This window comes from Protomyctophum bolini, assembly GCF_963924005.1.
Source record: "Protomyctophum bolini genome assembly, chromosome: 4".
Lineage (NCBI taxonomy): Eukaryota > Metazoa > Chordata > Actinopteri > Myctophiformes > Myctophidae > Protomyctophum > Protomyctophum bolini.
In genome coordinates this window covers 25631675-25647607 of record NC_137865.1, presented here as the reverse complement: position 1 = coordinate 25647607, position 15933 = coordinate 25631675, and the positions used below count along the sequence as shown (strand labels likewise).

Sequence of the window (15933 nt, the reverse complement as noted above, 5' to 3'; positions counted from 1 at the left end):
TTTTTGCCTGCCATAGGATGTTAATGGTAGGGTCACAAGAAACGCCTATAAGAAATTGCCCAATACTTTCAGCCGGTCAGCAAGTGGATTCATGAATGGATGTATATAGACAATATTTTAGGCCAATAAAAAAAATACTATATACCAAATTTCCCACCCGTCCACCTCGACTGCCAGACTATAGCCTGCGTGTGAGCATGTTTATGTATGTGCCTATATGTAATTGTCCTCTTCTGTGCAAGCTTGATTTAGGCATAATTGAAGAAGCCATGGAGGTGCTAAAGGCCATGGGGTCACCAAAATGATAGGGTTCATGCTGGGGTCATTTCACCGTCACAAGTTTAACACCTATTTGCATTCAAGTTATCAAATATACCAACTGTGGCACAGTTGGTACTAGTGCTGTCGCCTCACAGCTAGAAGGTCCTGGGTTCAATTCCCGCTCGGGGCGCTGTGGGCAGAGACGTGCTGGCCATTGGGAAATTCAGCCATAAAAAAAGAAATCATATATTTAATTTCGAAGATACACAATTATCTTTTAACAAGGTAACAGCCTATATAATCATGTTGCTTTGTGACATAATAATGTTGTGCACAGCAGCCGCTCTCAGCCATCTATGGCTGCAGCGCAGCCTGTTAGGTCACTGTAGGACCTAAACTTTAGGTCCTACAGTGACCTAACAGGCTGCGTTGGACCCCGGGGTCTAGGACCCCAGAGTTACCCTGGCTCTGTTCAGAGGGGTTTGGGAGACCCCATGAGGGTCTAGGACCCCAGAGTTACCCTGGCTCTGTTCAGAGGGGTTTGGGAGACCCCAGGGTCTAGGACCCCAGAGTTACCCTGGCTCTGTTCAGAGGGGTTTGGGAGACCCTGGGGTCTAGGACCCCATAGTTACCCTGGTTCTGTTCAGAGGGGTTTGGGAGACCCCAGGTCTGTGACTCCAATATTCCGGGATACAAATAAGTGATTTGGGATCTCAAAACCAGTATAGCATCACAGTAATTGATGGTGGTGGCTGAACTATTTTACATAATATACTATTATATTCTTGATTATCTTTTTTGCTGATATTAAGCAACTTGTCTGATTAGTGAAAGAAAAATCACACTTGTGTGAAGTAAGGTACACCTTTTATCATCATGAGCATGTACTGTATGATGATGAAGTCACAGAGGTCAGAAGGTGCACAGTGCACACACATCCCAGGCTAATTCAACGGTTGCTTGAAAAACGTTTCGGCCTCTGCATGGCCTTCGTCAGGTATATTCGAATATATTTGTATTAAAGGAAAAGATTATTCCGTAAAAAGTCCATAGATCTGGCCACTGCACACATGATGTCACAGGTGGCACACACAAAGCCTCATGACGTCATTTGCCATTGACATGGCCAGAAAGTTTGAACAGAAGAAATTATTCTGTAAAAAGTCACTGTGAAGCACTTTGAGCTACATTTATGTATGAAAGGTGCTATACAAATAAAGTTTATTATTATTATTATTATTATTAATAGACTTTGCCACACACAAAGGCAGGCATTGTAGGAGCCAGCGCCCCTCAAAAACTACAATTGTTTTTTGGGGGAGGCTTTCTGCCTTTATTGATAGTTTCAAGTGAAGATAGATAGGAGAGAGGGAGGACAGGAAAGACATGCAGCAAAATTGGGGTATCCACTTGGTGTGTGTGTGTGTGTGTGTGTGTGTGTGTGTGTGTGTGTGTGTGTGTGTGTGTGTGTGTGTGTGTGAGTGTGTGTGAGTGAGAGAGAGAGATGACCTAGACCGACCAGGGGCACAATATTCTGCTGCAGAGTATGACAGAGCCAGTGCTGAGGTGTGCAGTGTGGAGGCTGCCACCCCCCCCCCCCCCCCCCCCATTTTGCACCAGCTTGCAGAGCAGGTTGTTCCTGTTCCCGACTTCACCTTAGCTGCCGTCCCTTTTAGATGTTCCTTGAAGGATAGGGTTCTGTCAAGGGTCACACCAAGATAGGTTAGGGTGCATGCTTTAGTTTGAGTCCGCTCAGATAGATGTTTAATTCTCTGGCAGCTTTGGCATTGTGGAGATGGAATACACTAGAAACAGTTTTAGCTGGGTTTGGGTTTTAGGCGCTATGTTTTGCAGAACTGGTCCAGTTTGGAGAGGTCTTCGGTGAGCACACCGAAGTCTGGTGCTAGGAATGCCAGACAGTTGTCGTCTGCGTAGATTAATTTGCGGATTTCACGGTGGGTAGATCATTTGTGTAGATGTTGAACAGGGTTGGAGGCTTGGAGCTAGAACTGAGCCTTGCAGGAGTACATTTAGCTGTGTTCTCCATGCACTTTTGTTCTGTCCAAGGTGGACTCTGAACCTCCGGTTGGTCAGCAGAGTTTGGATAATTGCTGTTGCCCAAGCAGGGAGCACCTTTGTGAGCTTCAGTATGAGGCCTTTGTGCCAGACAGTATATCATAGGCTGCTGTGATGTCAAGAAACACAGTAGTAGTAGGCCTACCTGTCTTTAGTCTGTTCTCGAAGCCATTTTCGATGAAAGTGGTTAGGGCCAGTACTTGTGTAGGGCCAGTACTCCTGTGCTGAGGTCCTTGCGGAAACCTGCCTGATCCACACAAAGAATGTCCTCTACTCCTGTGGAGATACGTTGTAGTAGTATTAGGTGCTCCATGATTTTGAAAGGAACGCTGAGTAGGGAGATTGGGCGGTAGCTTGTTGGTAGTTTTGGTCCAGGTTTTTGTATGGCAATTACTTTTGCTGTCCGCCACTTCTTTGGGATCAAGTTTGTCTGTACGATCCTGGTGTAGAGTTGTGTCAGTCAGGTTAGGTTCAGTGAAGTGTCCAGTGGTGGTGGACAGGGATTACCGTGGTCCGTGGACAGTAGCAAAGTAGACATATTTTCACACTTGTGAAATGTGAGGGGTGCCCAGATTTTTGGGGGCATGTTGATGTTCTCATGTCTGTGAAAAATGAAATAAATTAGGCTACAAGATGATTTTTGGGGGCATGTTGATGTTCTCATGTCTGTGAAAAATGAAATAAATTAGGCTACAAGATGTAACAAACATTAAAAGTCCATAGACTTGGCTGTGTTTGTTTAAAGTGGCTGCCAGCCTGCCATGTTATTCAGAAAGGCAGACGTTGGAGCAGCTAGGGCCCTCAAAAAGTTTGAATCCCACTTTAGCCTACTACATGTAACATGATACATCTATGATCTTAATATCTTCAGTTGACAGACACATTCTTTCTTTTATCCTTTGGCTATGCATACGCACAGTCACAGTGCACACTGACTATAAACATAATTAGATGATGGTGCACGTGCAACCGATGTAGCATGATATATTAAAGGAATCCACCCATCGAATGCACAGGACCAATCAATCTCTGTAGATAACATAAAGACGTCATCCGACCAAACCCTGTTCTGATTGGCTCAGAACAGCAACAACAATAGCCGGCCTGCTCTGATTGGTCCAAACAGCCCAGCTGGCCGTGACGTTAAGTTCCGTCGTACGAAGGTGTTGCGCTCCGAATTTAGAAGATCTACAATCTCACAACGCTTCGCGTATGCGAGGCGCCGTGAGCTTGCAACTCGTATATTTTCAACGCGCGACACCGTCGTCGTGGTACGACGAAATATACAACCAGCTGCAGCAGGTGTGGACTGTCGTGTTTTGGTTTCTGTGTGAGTTTCTTGCTTGGTGGCTGCAAGTCTGATGCAACGACACGAAACGATTATAGTTGAAGTCGCCTTTGCAAGCTGGATTATCAATTTATTATTTACCGTCAACGCTTTAAGCAAAAATGTCTTTTGCAGTAGATGGAGAACATTGTGGCAACAACAACAATCAGCTGAATAAGTTCGAGAAGCTATCGTGGAGGCCCTCTATCCGTGATTCAGGTTTGTAAACAAACGGAATCCAGTTGGTGTGCAAACTGCAGCAGCAGCATCACGAGCTGTGATGACGCGTTGGCACACAGCAGACAGCAGTGCATAGAACTGATTTGGGGAATGCATTGGTTGTCAGCTAACAATATATTTGGAAACAATTTCAGTAGAATTTTGGCTTTTGCCCAATACATTAGCCAAAGCTAGCTAGCCTGCTACGGAAGCCAACGTTCTCACACTGTGTGTGTGTGTGTGTGTGTGTGTGTGTGTGTGTGTGTGTGTCTGTGTGTCGCCACTTCGTTTAAAGTACAAATACACATTTTTCCCTCTCCTGGCTTCAAATGAAACATACAAACAGTTTCATGGTTTTGGCTTAGTCTTGGGACTGTGTGTGGGTCATGGGTCATTGTACTGTCATAAGTGTTTTCACTGGTACTGGTTTGTGTGTTTGAGTTTCTGTTAGTAGTCGGTGGCAGCATGGTTACTGTCACGTGAGATCAAGTGGGTCTATACATCACCATCATGCTAAAAGGCACTACTTTCTCCCTTCACTAGCCGCAATTTGCAACTCTAGATTTTTTTACAATTGGCTGAATCTAGAGTTGCAATAACCTCCATCGACTTCCTATGCATTGTTTTGGTTTTGCATTGGTTTGTGACCTCCTGGTCTTAAATTACGTTAAACTCACCAACACTGCAGCTGTAGTCCAAGCTTGAATTATCCTCTTTCGATCTGGTGTCGCTTGTTTATCATAAAAGTCCCCCGTAAAGATGTTATGAGCTACTTTCTGTCCAAAATATTCCAAGAGTGACAATATCGAGCCGCCATTTTGATTTTTGCAACGTGCCATAAAACAAGATGTGAGGGGGAGCGCTTGTTTAATAGAATCTTACCTGCGCAGGTAAGACACCCAAAGAAGAGGCCGACGCCCTAGGGAGGGAGGGACGCTATTAAACAAGCACTCCCCCTCACATCTTGTTTTATGGCACGTTGCAAAAATCAAAATGGCAGCTCGATATTGTCACTCTTGGAATATTTTGGACAGAAAGTAGCTCATAACATCTTTACGGGGGACTTTTATGATAAACAAGCGACACCAGATCGAAAGAGGATAATTCAAGCTTGGACTACAGCTGCAATGTTGGTGAGTTTAACGTAATTTAAGACCAGGAGGTCACAAACCAATGCAAAACCAAAACAATGCATAGGAAGTCGATGGAGGTTATTGCAACTCTAGATTTCAACCAATTGTAAAAAAAAATCTAGAGTTGCAAATTGCGGCTATCCCTTCACATGTGTGATTGTTTTTGAGGGGCGTTTATGCCCAGCTTTGTGTGTTTGACTGTTTCTGTACCAAATTTGAGATGATTTTATTTGGCTGAGCACGGAATGTGATGTATGACATGTATGACGATAAAGGCGCCCCTCACTTCACACAAGTCTGATTTTTATTTATTTTTAATCTTCTGACAGGTTCTAAGAAAAGAGTGCGGTGGCTTCAGGCTCGGCGCATATTCTCCCCTTCCTGCCCCAACCTGCGAATACCCAACCGGTTTCTGAGAGAAGGTGGGTCTCCAGTCTCGACCAATGTTGACTGCACAAAACCTCTACCCATTCTATTGTCACAGTCCAACATAGCCGCAAATTGCAACTCTAGATTTTTTTATAATGGGATGAATCTAGAGTTGCAATACCCTCCATTGACTCCCTACTCATCCAATTTGCGTTTGATCTGCTTGTATTAAACAACATTAAACTCACCAACATTGCAGCTCTAGGCCAAGCTTGAATTATCCTCTTTCAATCTGCCAAGCTTTTGTTTCATAAAAATCCACCGTAGACATGAGCTACTTTCTGTCAAAGAAATCCTGTGCCGGTGATTGCAAAGAGCTGGAGTTTGGAAGCACACACCTGTTTCGAATTTACACATAATGCAGGAGGCAGCAGCGAGACCCGTTAACAAAAATGAGTGCTTCCAAACTGGAAACACTTAGAAAAATAATCACCTGCACAGAATTTCTTGACAGAAAGTAGCTCATACAACAACATGTCTATGGTGGATTTTTATGAAAAAAAATCTCGGCAGATTGAAAGAGGATAATTCAAGTTTGTCCTAGAGTGCAATGTTGGTGAGTTTAACGCAAACGCAAATTAGATGAGTAGTGAGTCAATGGAGGGTATTGCAACTCTAGATTCATCCCATTATAAACAAATCTAGAGTTGCAAATTGCGGCCAAGTCCAACATAGACGGTGCAAAGACTAACCTTTTAAAATCTACCCAACAACTGCATTTACCTCTCTGTTTAATTATTTATCTTACTGATCCAATTGCATATTTCAGTATATATAATATACTATATAATTTTAGTAATTATATAAGATGAATTGTTGATCATCAACATCCTAAAGAAGTGATTTCTGAACAGTGTTACGAACCCTGATGAGAATGACACTGTTCTTGGGAATCAATGCAATACAAAAAGCCTATATAAATCCCAGATATTAAAACAAAGGTTTCAGCAAAATATATGTTGTAATGCTAGCCTTTATTTTATCTAATTGTAGTAGTTTTTTATGCCTTTGAATGCTCATGTTGGCCGAGTAATAAACAATAATGAGCTGCAATAATGAGAAGTAGGGGAATGTCTGCTTACTGTATACCATTATTTATATTGAGCTTGTAGATCGGATATTCTTTGATGGGGAACCCCATGTGCAACTCAGGCTTTACATATTTAATCTGTGCTGAAAACACCTCACTGTGTTAAATGTGCTGTTCTCTTCCCCAGGACATTGTGCACCTCCTGCCCGGAGTGGGCATCGCTGTGTTGCAGACAATGCAAACCTTTATGTGTTTGGAGGTTACAACCCAGACTTTAATGAGGCAGGTGGTTCAGAGAATGAAGACTACCCACTGTTCAGAGAACTGTGGAGGTTCCACTTTGCCACAGCCACCTGGCAGCAGGTCCGGACTGAGGGCTACATGCCCACCGAGCTTGCCTCAATGTCAAGTAAGTAGTAATGGTTGTTTCACTGATCGATATCTCGAGGTTATCCAACCGAAGGGAGAGATACAGCGTCTGGATGTTGGTTACAGGGCAAGCACAAATGCCGGGCTGATTATTTATTTGTCACATACACAATTAACCCTTTGCTAAGTCCCTCCCCAACCTGTTCTTGTCCAATAGCAGGCATGTTAGCAGCGAGGAGACAGGGCATGCTGTGCCATTGAGATACATGTTAAATGATGGGATTTCTCCATATAAAATAATCAACTTTTAACGACCACCCGACCGGAGTTTTCATGTTGCACGGTAACGCCAGGGCTCCACTGGGCGCGTCTGCGTCGCGTCGCGTCAGCGTCACAGAATGTTCCCTTTTTATTCAATGAAGGGTGGCTCCACTGCCCGCGACGCCCCGCGTTGCGTCGCGTCTCCGTCACCATTAAAATTGAACCGGTTCGTTTTTTGATGCACGCGTCGGAGACGCAACGCGACGCAGACGCGCCCAGTGGAGCCCTGGGGTAAGACTACGGTCATTAGTAGTATTGCCATCACCTGGGTGGGTCAGTCCAGTCGTGTAACTTTGTCGACGTTAAGCTGTGTATGTGTTCAACAACACAGCCATGCAAAATAACACTGACAGCTATGAGGTGGCGAAAGCTAAACAGTTGCTAAACTATTTGGATTGTCATTTGGGGTGGGATTTAGCGAAAGGCTAATTGATTTTATTTAATCATGAGAAGTAAGCATTTGATCAACTGTTGTGGCCATATTTGACATGACGTGTCTTGTGTGTTGTGTTACTCACTGTGACATTTGAGCACACTTGGCTCTCTTGCTTGCACTGATTGGTCAGCTACTGTTAGTTATTAACCCAAAAGGGGTTATCAGATATCACCCTCTGTCCATTTATCACAGTTACCAAAACATTGACAAAATAAAAACACATATACACAGGCAAATTGATGCAATAGTGAAGCATCGTTCAGTTGATCATCCTTGAAAGATAAATACTGTTTTGTTTTTTAAGTTTTTCTTTACCCCTGTGTCTATCTGTTTTCGTTTTGTCTTTCTGTGTGTCTGTGAACAGCTGATCTCCGGCAATGCTGGACTGATTTTGGCCTATAACTCTAGTACCATAGGTCATACAATAAGTTTTCCCTGTTTTCCTCTGATCATGAGAACCCCCTCCAACATCCTCCCCCGTATGCCCTGCCTATTTGTAGTAGAGTAGATATTCCATAATTTAGCTTTTTGCTGCCTTTGCTATAGATTGTGTCCAAATAGTTAGGTAAAAAAGAAAATAAGTTAAAAGTTGTGGCAAATCTGCAAAAAATGCTTAAAAGGTGACTACTATCACAGAAAAAATTGTACATCCAAGCCAACTCCCTTGGGAAACTTTGTGGGAGCCAATCAAAGTTGGGGTACCCAGAGGGCCTAGGCTAAAAGCAGGACATGTTAAAATTGGCCAATATGAGATGTGTAAATAGGTTTTTTTGGGGTGCTGAATCCGTTCCAACCATTCGTTTTCAGTAAAAATGAGTCATTTTTACTGAAAACGAATGGTTGGAAAATCAGCCATGCCTGCTTTTGTATGTTCAAGACATATAACTAATATGCCATGTTATGCATATCTCAATGGTAGTCTATGGTGTTTTGTTGTTCTCTTTTCTGTTTGTGTGTTGTGTGTGTGCATCTTAATTGAAACTAACTGTTGAAACAGAAATTGATGGACAATCTTTAATGGATTTAACTGATTAATTATTTTCAGAATCAGAAAATAATAAGAAATACGTATTGAAACAAAATTAATGGTGACCTCGCAGGGGGCGGGACTGTGACGCTCTATAGTGGCCCCTAGTAGCAGAGGGGAGAATGGCTGTAGTTTTTTTAAATGTCTGACATTGGTAGAACCATAGATATTAAAAAAATAGATGCCTCATTGGCCGCTGCAGTTCGTTGGAGCGATGTGTGTTGAAGGAGGGGCGGAGGAATTTACACTGGGAGAGGAAGTACGCCGGAAGTGTGGAAGGCACATTACGTCACGCTGCCACTCAAGTGATTACTGGCCAATCACAGCGCATCTTTTCTGGGACTTACAGACCCGAACATGCCCTCTGTGACGCACGCTCATGCTTCTGCGGAGCTTAGCAAGGAATCTCGGTAAAGTTTTGCCCTTCCTTGAGCACATATCCTCCAGAGCCGGAAAGGGCGTCTACGTTTATATGTCTATATGGGTAGAAATCTATGTTACTTTTAAGTTATATACCATTTTCTTCTGTCCCCTAGCTGTTTTGCATGGGAACAACCTGCTTGTTTTTGGTGGCACTGGGATTCCATTTGGCGAAAACAATGGCAATGATGTTCATGTTTGCAATGTAATATACAAACGCTGGAACTTACTCAACTGCAGAGGGAAGAAACCTAACAGAATCTATGGGCAGGTAAGTTATTCTGTGAATTCAGTCATACATGCAGTCATACCTTATCTCATCACACGTTTAGGTTTCTATTCACCATCTCCACTTCCAGGCTATGGTCATTATAAATGGCTACCTCTACGTATTTGGAGGGACAACTGGTTATCTTTATAGTACAGACTTACACAGACTGGACCTCGCCACCAGAGAGTGGACCCACCTCAAGCCCAGCAATGCTCCCTCAGATCTGCCTGAGGAGAGGTCAGTCTGTGGAGTAATTGAATTATAGTCTGGTGTGTGTGTGTGTGTGTGTGTGTGTGTGTGTGTAACCCTTAGGGAATCCCTGCAATATTAATTAACTTTTATTCCCTCAGGTACAGACATGAGCTAGCTCACGATGGACAGAGAATATACATTCTAGGAGGAGGCACGTCCTGGACTTCATACCCCCTAGAAAAGGTACAAGATGGCAGGGCTTGCTTTGTACACAATGCAGAGGAACTTATTTGGCCAAATGGTCATTGTTATGTATTGGGTTAAATCAAATTTCTCTTGCCAGATTCATGCATACAACCTGGAGACAAATTACTGGGAGGAAATAACCACCAGACCTCATGAGAAAATAGGTTTGTTATGCATCCATATGGTGTTTTACCATGGCAGTGCAGAATTAAAGAAAGACCCATGCTTTGAAATCAATGTGTAATATGTCATCTACACCAGGATATCCTGCTGCACGCCGCTGTCACAGCTGTGTTCAGGTCAAAGACGGTAAGCGAACAAATTACAGTTTATTATTTTTTCAGTGATCATAAACTTGGACCTGCCTGTGAAATATTTGTGGATATCGTTCTTATGTCTCTCCCCGACCAGAGGTGTTTATATGTGGGGGTTATAATGGTGAGCAGATCCTGTCTGACCTGTGGAAGCTAAATCTGCAGACCTTCCAATGGACCAGGATGCCAGCTCTCATGCCAGAGCCAGCCTACTTCCACTGTGCTGCAGTCACTCCGGTTAGTACACTACAGTATGTGTACAAACAAAGGCACACTTGGTACAGTATGTGTATTTCCAATTTGTGTCAGTTCCACTCCATTATACGCGCAATGTGCATGTGAAGTGGGCCTGTGTGCGTAAACGGGTGATCAAAATAATGAATCGCAGGGGGAAATATTGATTGAGTTTTAAGACTTATATAAGGGGCGCTATGTCCAGCTTTAAGGGTCTGTGTAAACAGAAGCATTGGAGACAAAAGTCTGTAAACACAAACATTAAAGACAAAAGTGATAACTCAAATTGAGATTGGCCAGAATGAGATGATGTATGATGATAAGCGCGCCCCTCACTTCACACGGGTGTGATTTAAATAAATGCCACATGTAGTGGAAGAGAGGAGCGTATTATATTAGGCATGCTGTATAAGAAAACAATGGTTTAGCTGGCAACATATTTCTGGCTACAGGTCTTGGTTTAATCATCCTCTTAGGACTGTGTGTTTACGGTCTATAGAGACCCGGAAAAGAATTCCCCGTTCATTTTTCAAAAGGTATTTATTTAAAGACGTTTACGCCGCGGACAAAGCCAACTGTTGTCGTGACAAATCATGACAATAAACACAATGTTTTGGGCCGAACAAATAATTAGAAGAAAACATTGGCAGGTTACAACACTTTTTTTGTTGTTTTTCTATTTGTTTGGTCTAAAATATTGGGTTTGTTTGCTTTGTTGTCATGACGCTTAAAAGGTCTTAATAAATACTTTTTGAAATGTCTATGGGGAAAATGCTTTGGGAATTATTTCCTGGGCCTGGCGTCGTCATGAAAGGGGGCGGGACTGCGAAGCTCTATTGCATTTTTGAGTGGTGCTAGCCACTCTTATGCGGAGTACGTGTACGTACGTGTATGTATGTGTACGCACGTGGCTGCAACACCTAAAGTGGCCCGTAGCGTGCGCGCGCGCGCGCACACACACACACACACACACACATACACATACACATACACATACACACACACACACACACACAGAGAGAGAGAGGCCAGGGAGGAGTACAGTACAGCACCACTCACTTCAGACGGGTCTATTTTGCAGGATTCTTGTGCATGAATGAATTAATGACTTTATTTAAGTGTCATGCCACCTGGTGGCCCATCCCTCATGGGATTATATGACACTTTTTCATACAGTTACAATTATTCGGATATACACGTCTTTTTACACTGGTTACCAGTAATGCTGATCGTCTACTGATGAGTACAACAAAACAAAACAGCCCTCTGTGCAAGATATAGATTTGTTTTTTCAACATAAACAACTGCTTCCTCTCTCCTTCAGGCTGGCTGTATGTACGTTCATGGTGGTGTAGTGAATATGTCTGAGAATCTGAGAACTGGCTCCTTGTACAAGGTGTGGTTGGTTGTCCCCAGCCTCCTGGAGTTGACCTGGGAGAAGCTGCTCAAAGCCTTCCCTCGCCTTGCCCAACTCTCCACTCTACAGTTGCTCAGCCTGGGCCTCACACACACAATGATAGAGCGCCTCAAGTAGATTCTGGATAGCCAGAGGTAATGGGGTTTCTCACAGAACAAGCACTAAGTAACCCTCAGGCCGTTGTGTTGAGTAGACACAGAAGAACAAAGGTCTGAGAATGGACTGAAGGAAGCATACTGATTTATGCCTGATCATTCTTGAAAACCAAAACTTTTGATGCCTTTTGATTTCAATATTATTTAAACATGTGCTTCTTTGTTTCTGAAACCAGCTGCAATGTTTTAAGCTTGTCTGCATGAGCTCACAGTCCACAGAACATGGCACATTTCAGGATTGGATTTGTCCCCATTCATCAAGAGCCTTGTCTGGATGTGTGAGAACCAGAATCTCAAATGCCGTCGTCTAGCGTTTCTTTATATAGGGAATGTGCATTAGTCCGTCATACCGTTAGTCCAACTACGACGTGGCCGGGTCAACACTCACCCCATGGTGCCTGCACACGCTTATGGTTAGGGTTAGGGTTTGGACTTATGAGCAGTCGGACCAGTGCCATGCTACCTTTTTTTCATGTGCGTCTAAGAAGTTAATGATTTGTGCTTTAAATCTATTTGCTGTCCCTTTCCATTCCACTCTGTCACCGTAACGAAGAAACTTGCACATTATGAAAGGGAATGTTCCAGAAAACATAGTTTTTTTTAAGCTGAAAGGTAAAAAGAATCTGGTGCTGTAATTTTACAGCACCTTTCCAAAAAAATATTTAGTTAAAATTAATAAATCCATAATTCCATTCAAAAAGTTAAACTTTCATAGATTATAGATGTACGTAAATTATTTTAATTATATATTTGTTTATCTTTACACAATTTTGGCTTCCAGCTCATAAAACCCACTAAAACATAAATTGAATACTGTAAAGAAATCACCATTTACTCCTCCTTTGCAGAGCATGAATGTTTTAATCTGAATGCCACATAAGAAAATGAGGATCACATCAAATCAATCAAAATATGGTACTTTCAAAACAAATGTTAATTTCTAAACTAAATCGTTACCATGAAATTCACCAATGTGTTTCCAAAGGTGTCTAATAACATGTACTAAAAGATTGAAATTCAACTCCCGGGGGAAATACGAGTTAATAGCATAATATGTGACTACCCTCATCCTAAGGCAAAAAAGTCCAAATTTCATCATTCTTTAAGTAGCATGTGACAATTATGAAACTAGGGGGTTTTCATGATTATGAATACATTCCAAGCATTAGTTTTGCACAAAAAAACACTAATTTGGCCATATCCAAATACCCAAATGTGCTGACCTCATCACATTTGTGATGACGGCTATGGCCGTTTTCCTCCCAAGCAGTGTTTTTTGTGCAAAACTAATGCTCGGAATGGATTCAGAATCATGAAAACCCCCTAGTTTCATGTTTCACATGGTACTTAAAGAATGATGACATTTGGACTTTTTTTTTTGCCATATATAGGATGTTATGGGTATGATCACATTATGCTAATAACTCAAATTTCCCCCTGGAATTGAATTTCAATCTTTTAGTACATGTTATTAGACACCTTTAGAAACACATTGGTGAAGAAGTTTATTAGTAACGATTTAGTTCCCAGATTTTCATAGATTTCTCTTACTAAAATTGTGTAAAGAAAAACAAATAAATACTTGAAATAATTTGTTGTGTGCAGTGAATCTATAATCTATGAAAGTTAAACTTTTTGAATGGAATTGTGTAAATAAACCAACTTTTCCATGATATTAATTTTTTTTGGAAAGGTGCTGTACTTGTTTGACTATAGTTGAAGCGATGACGCTGTATGACATGTCCAGTCTACTGCTGCTGCTATGCCCACTGTGAAATACTCATACTTTAGGTGAACATAACTATTTTTCTTCAACAGCTGAACTGTTGAATCTCAGCCAAACGTGGTGGTGTCCAAGAAAAGATTTGATGTGGGATTGTGTCGATATTTCAGTGCTGTTCATGATGTGTAACTGTTCTCGGGCCAGAGTAGGCCTTACCCCAGATTTATACCTAGGTTGCATGGCAATGTAGTGCATAGATAGCCAGTCTACAAAAAATAACTTCAGCATTAATGTAAGTAGGTCGGAGTGGCTTATTGTCAGCCGAGCAACAACTGTGTCTAGGGCTCTAAGAAGATAGAGCGCCACACCTGTAGTCAGTTCCTATTACCCACATGTCTGCCCGAACCATGCTACTCGTACGCTGAGTTGGCAGTAATGACATCACTGTGAATTTTCGAGTGCCTCTTGCATTTTCCTCATGTTTTGTTGAACGCTTTAGGAATGCATTCATATTATTTCTGCTGTAGCGCCTAGTGGATTGCTGAGCTTATATCATCCAGTGCCTTCAGTCTAAATCCAAAACATCCAAATAAGCTTATTTGTTTTCAGACCAATTGCATCTGCCTAGCCTTTTTCATTTGCCATACCCGGTGCTCTGCATCCATTTTATATTTTCATATCCACAGGCCATTTATTGAACCTTATATAGCCTACAACCCTGTCAGTCAGTGGCATCATTGTGATAAAGTTCACAGAGAAGATTGTGTGCACATCTCAATGCCTATATTTAGGCCAGGTGCTGGATGTCGGGCATCAAGGCAAACCTCAAGGAAGAGAGAGAACATTTGCACACTAGTTTCTAGAGCTCCGAGACTTACTTTATTTAGAGGCAACAAATTGCCTCTAAATAAAGTGATAAAGGACAGTTAAAGATTTGTCATCGGCTCTTAATATAACATTCTTAATTACTGAAAGCTATGAAATGCCCTTTGTAAATGTTCCTGTATATTTACTTTTTTACTTTTCTGCCCAGCTTCATTTCTATATCCTGTGTGTTTTGAACCAGAGGAACCGATTTAGTATGTTTGGTTTCACACTAGGAGCTAGATATATCAAGCATACTCAGGATTTTAAATGAGTTAATTGAGCTTATGTACACCAACACTACAGTTCTGTACATGTGTCCTTCATGATGTAGACTACAGATCCTGGTCCCTGGATTCACAGCAAACTTTGGGCAAGGATAAACTAAACTTCAAGTAGGTCTGGAAGAAATACATTTTAATGAAGACTTTAGGACAAAAAATTATTTACCCATTAAATTGTACTTAACCTATTTAAGTTTGCCTTTCTATAGCCTTTTTAACTCACTTTGATTTATTTTGGATATCTTGGTTACATTTTATCTCATGTATATAATTTCTAACAAATGTTCAGGAAAACTCAAACTTCAGCTTGGCACAGAAAGTAGTACATGTTTTACATCTGTGTTAAGAGGTTCAAATGTATGCTCACATACAATGCCTTTTTCCCCTTCCAAAACAATACTTTTGCTACATTAACGTGTGATAAATGATAAGTTATGGTCTTGTATTCATTTGACATGATGGTCAGCTTTGTTTGCCTTCTGAAAAGTACTGTACCTTATTGCTTATAAGACCAATAATGTTATTGTCACAATACAATATTGTCTCAATTTCTATATAAATGTATTTGGTCAATATGTGATATTTAATTTTGGCCATATTGCCCAGCCCTAATTTGCATTACTTGGTTGATGTCAATGAAAGTTATATGGTCTCTTTTGCATGTCCTTATGGTCTGCATGTCACTTTACATACAGTAGAGTCGACTATGGTAGGGAGATGTCTCCTCAAAGGCAACTATGACTGCATTGTATTTTGTAATTCCATTGTGTACAATCAATAAATGTACTGGCAGCAGGTTTTCCAACATGCTCTCACTTTTCTTGTGGGGGATTTTTTTTTTTTTTTTGTAAATCACCAAAATGTGTTACTTTGATTAACCACTTGTGCCCCATTTGTTCGAGTAGGAGGAGGTTTCTTGAGATGTGAGCTTGTAGATTGGCTGTTGTTTTTTTAAAAGAAACATTTTCAATCACTTTCGCCCAAAATATATTATTTTATTAAAATCTTTAGATAATTGTTCAATCAGTTCAATTAACTGTTGTACCCTTAATTATTATCTAAAATTATCCTGTCTCACAGTTTTACTTAAATAATCTCATTTCTTTCAGTCACAATTTAAGTAACATTTTTAAAGGTGATTGAAAACTTTTATAGCCGTTACTATACGTTAACACAGGTTAATGA

At 41.4% G+C, this 15933-nt stretch overlaps 1 protein-coding gene across 1 annotated transcript; it reads left to right on the top strand.

The window, feature by feature from the left end:
• Positions 1-3661: 3661 nt before the first annotated feature.
• Positions 3662-15553, top strand: LOC308314210 (kelch domain-containing protein 10-like). Its single transcript, XM_080761700.1, has 10 exons — positions 3662-3883; positions 5346-5438; positions 6663-6884; positions 9165-9319; positions 9408-9556; positions 9670-9754; positions 9855-9921; positions 10019-10066; positions 10169-10308; positions 11630-15553. The coding sequence occupies exons 1-10, from the start codon at positions 3787-3789 to the stop codon at positions 11837-11839; spliced, it is 1266 nt and encodes a 421-aa protein (XP_080617826.1). The 5' UTR covers positions 3662-3786; the 3' UTR covers positions 11840-15553.
• Positions 15554-15933: the final 380 nt, after the last annotated feature.

Bases quoted from the DNA above. Each gene is read 5' to 3' on its own strand.
- LOC308314210 (XM_080761700.1), top strand. From the start codon at position 3,787: ATGTCTTTTGCAGTAGATGGAGAACATTGTGGCAACAACAACAATCAG. The intron at 9,320-9,407 runs GTAAGTTATTCT...CTCCACTTCCAG, and splicing joins CTAACAGAATCTATGGGCAG to GCTATGGTCATTATAAATGG. The intron at 9,557-9,669 runs GTCAGTCTGTGG...TTATTCCCTCAG, and splicing joins TCAGATCTGCCTGAGGAGAG to GTACAGACATGAGCTAGCTC.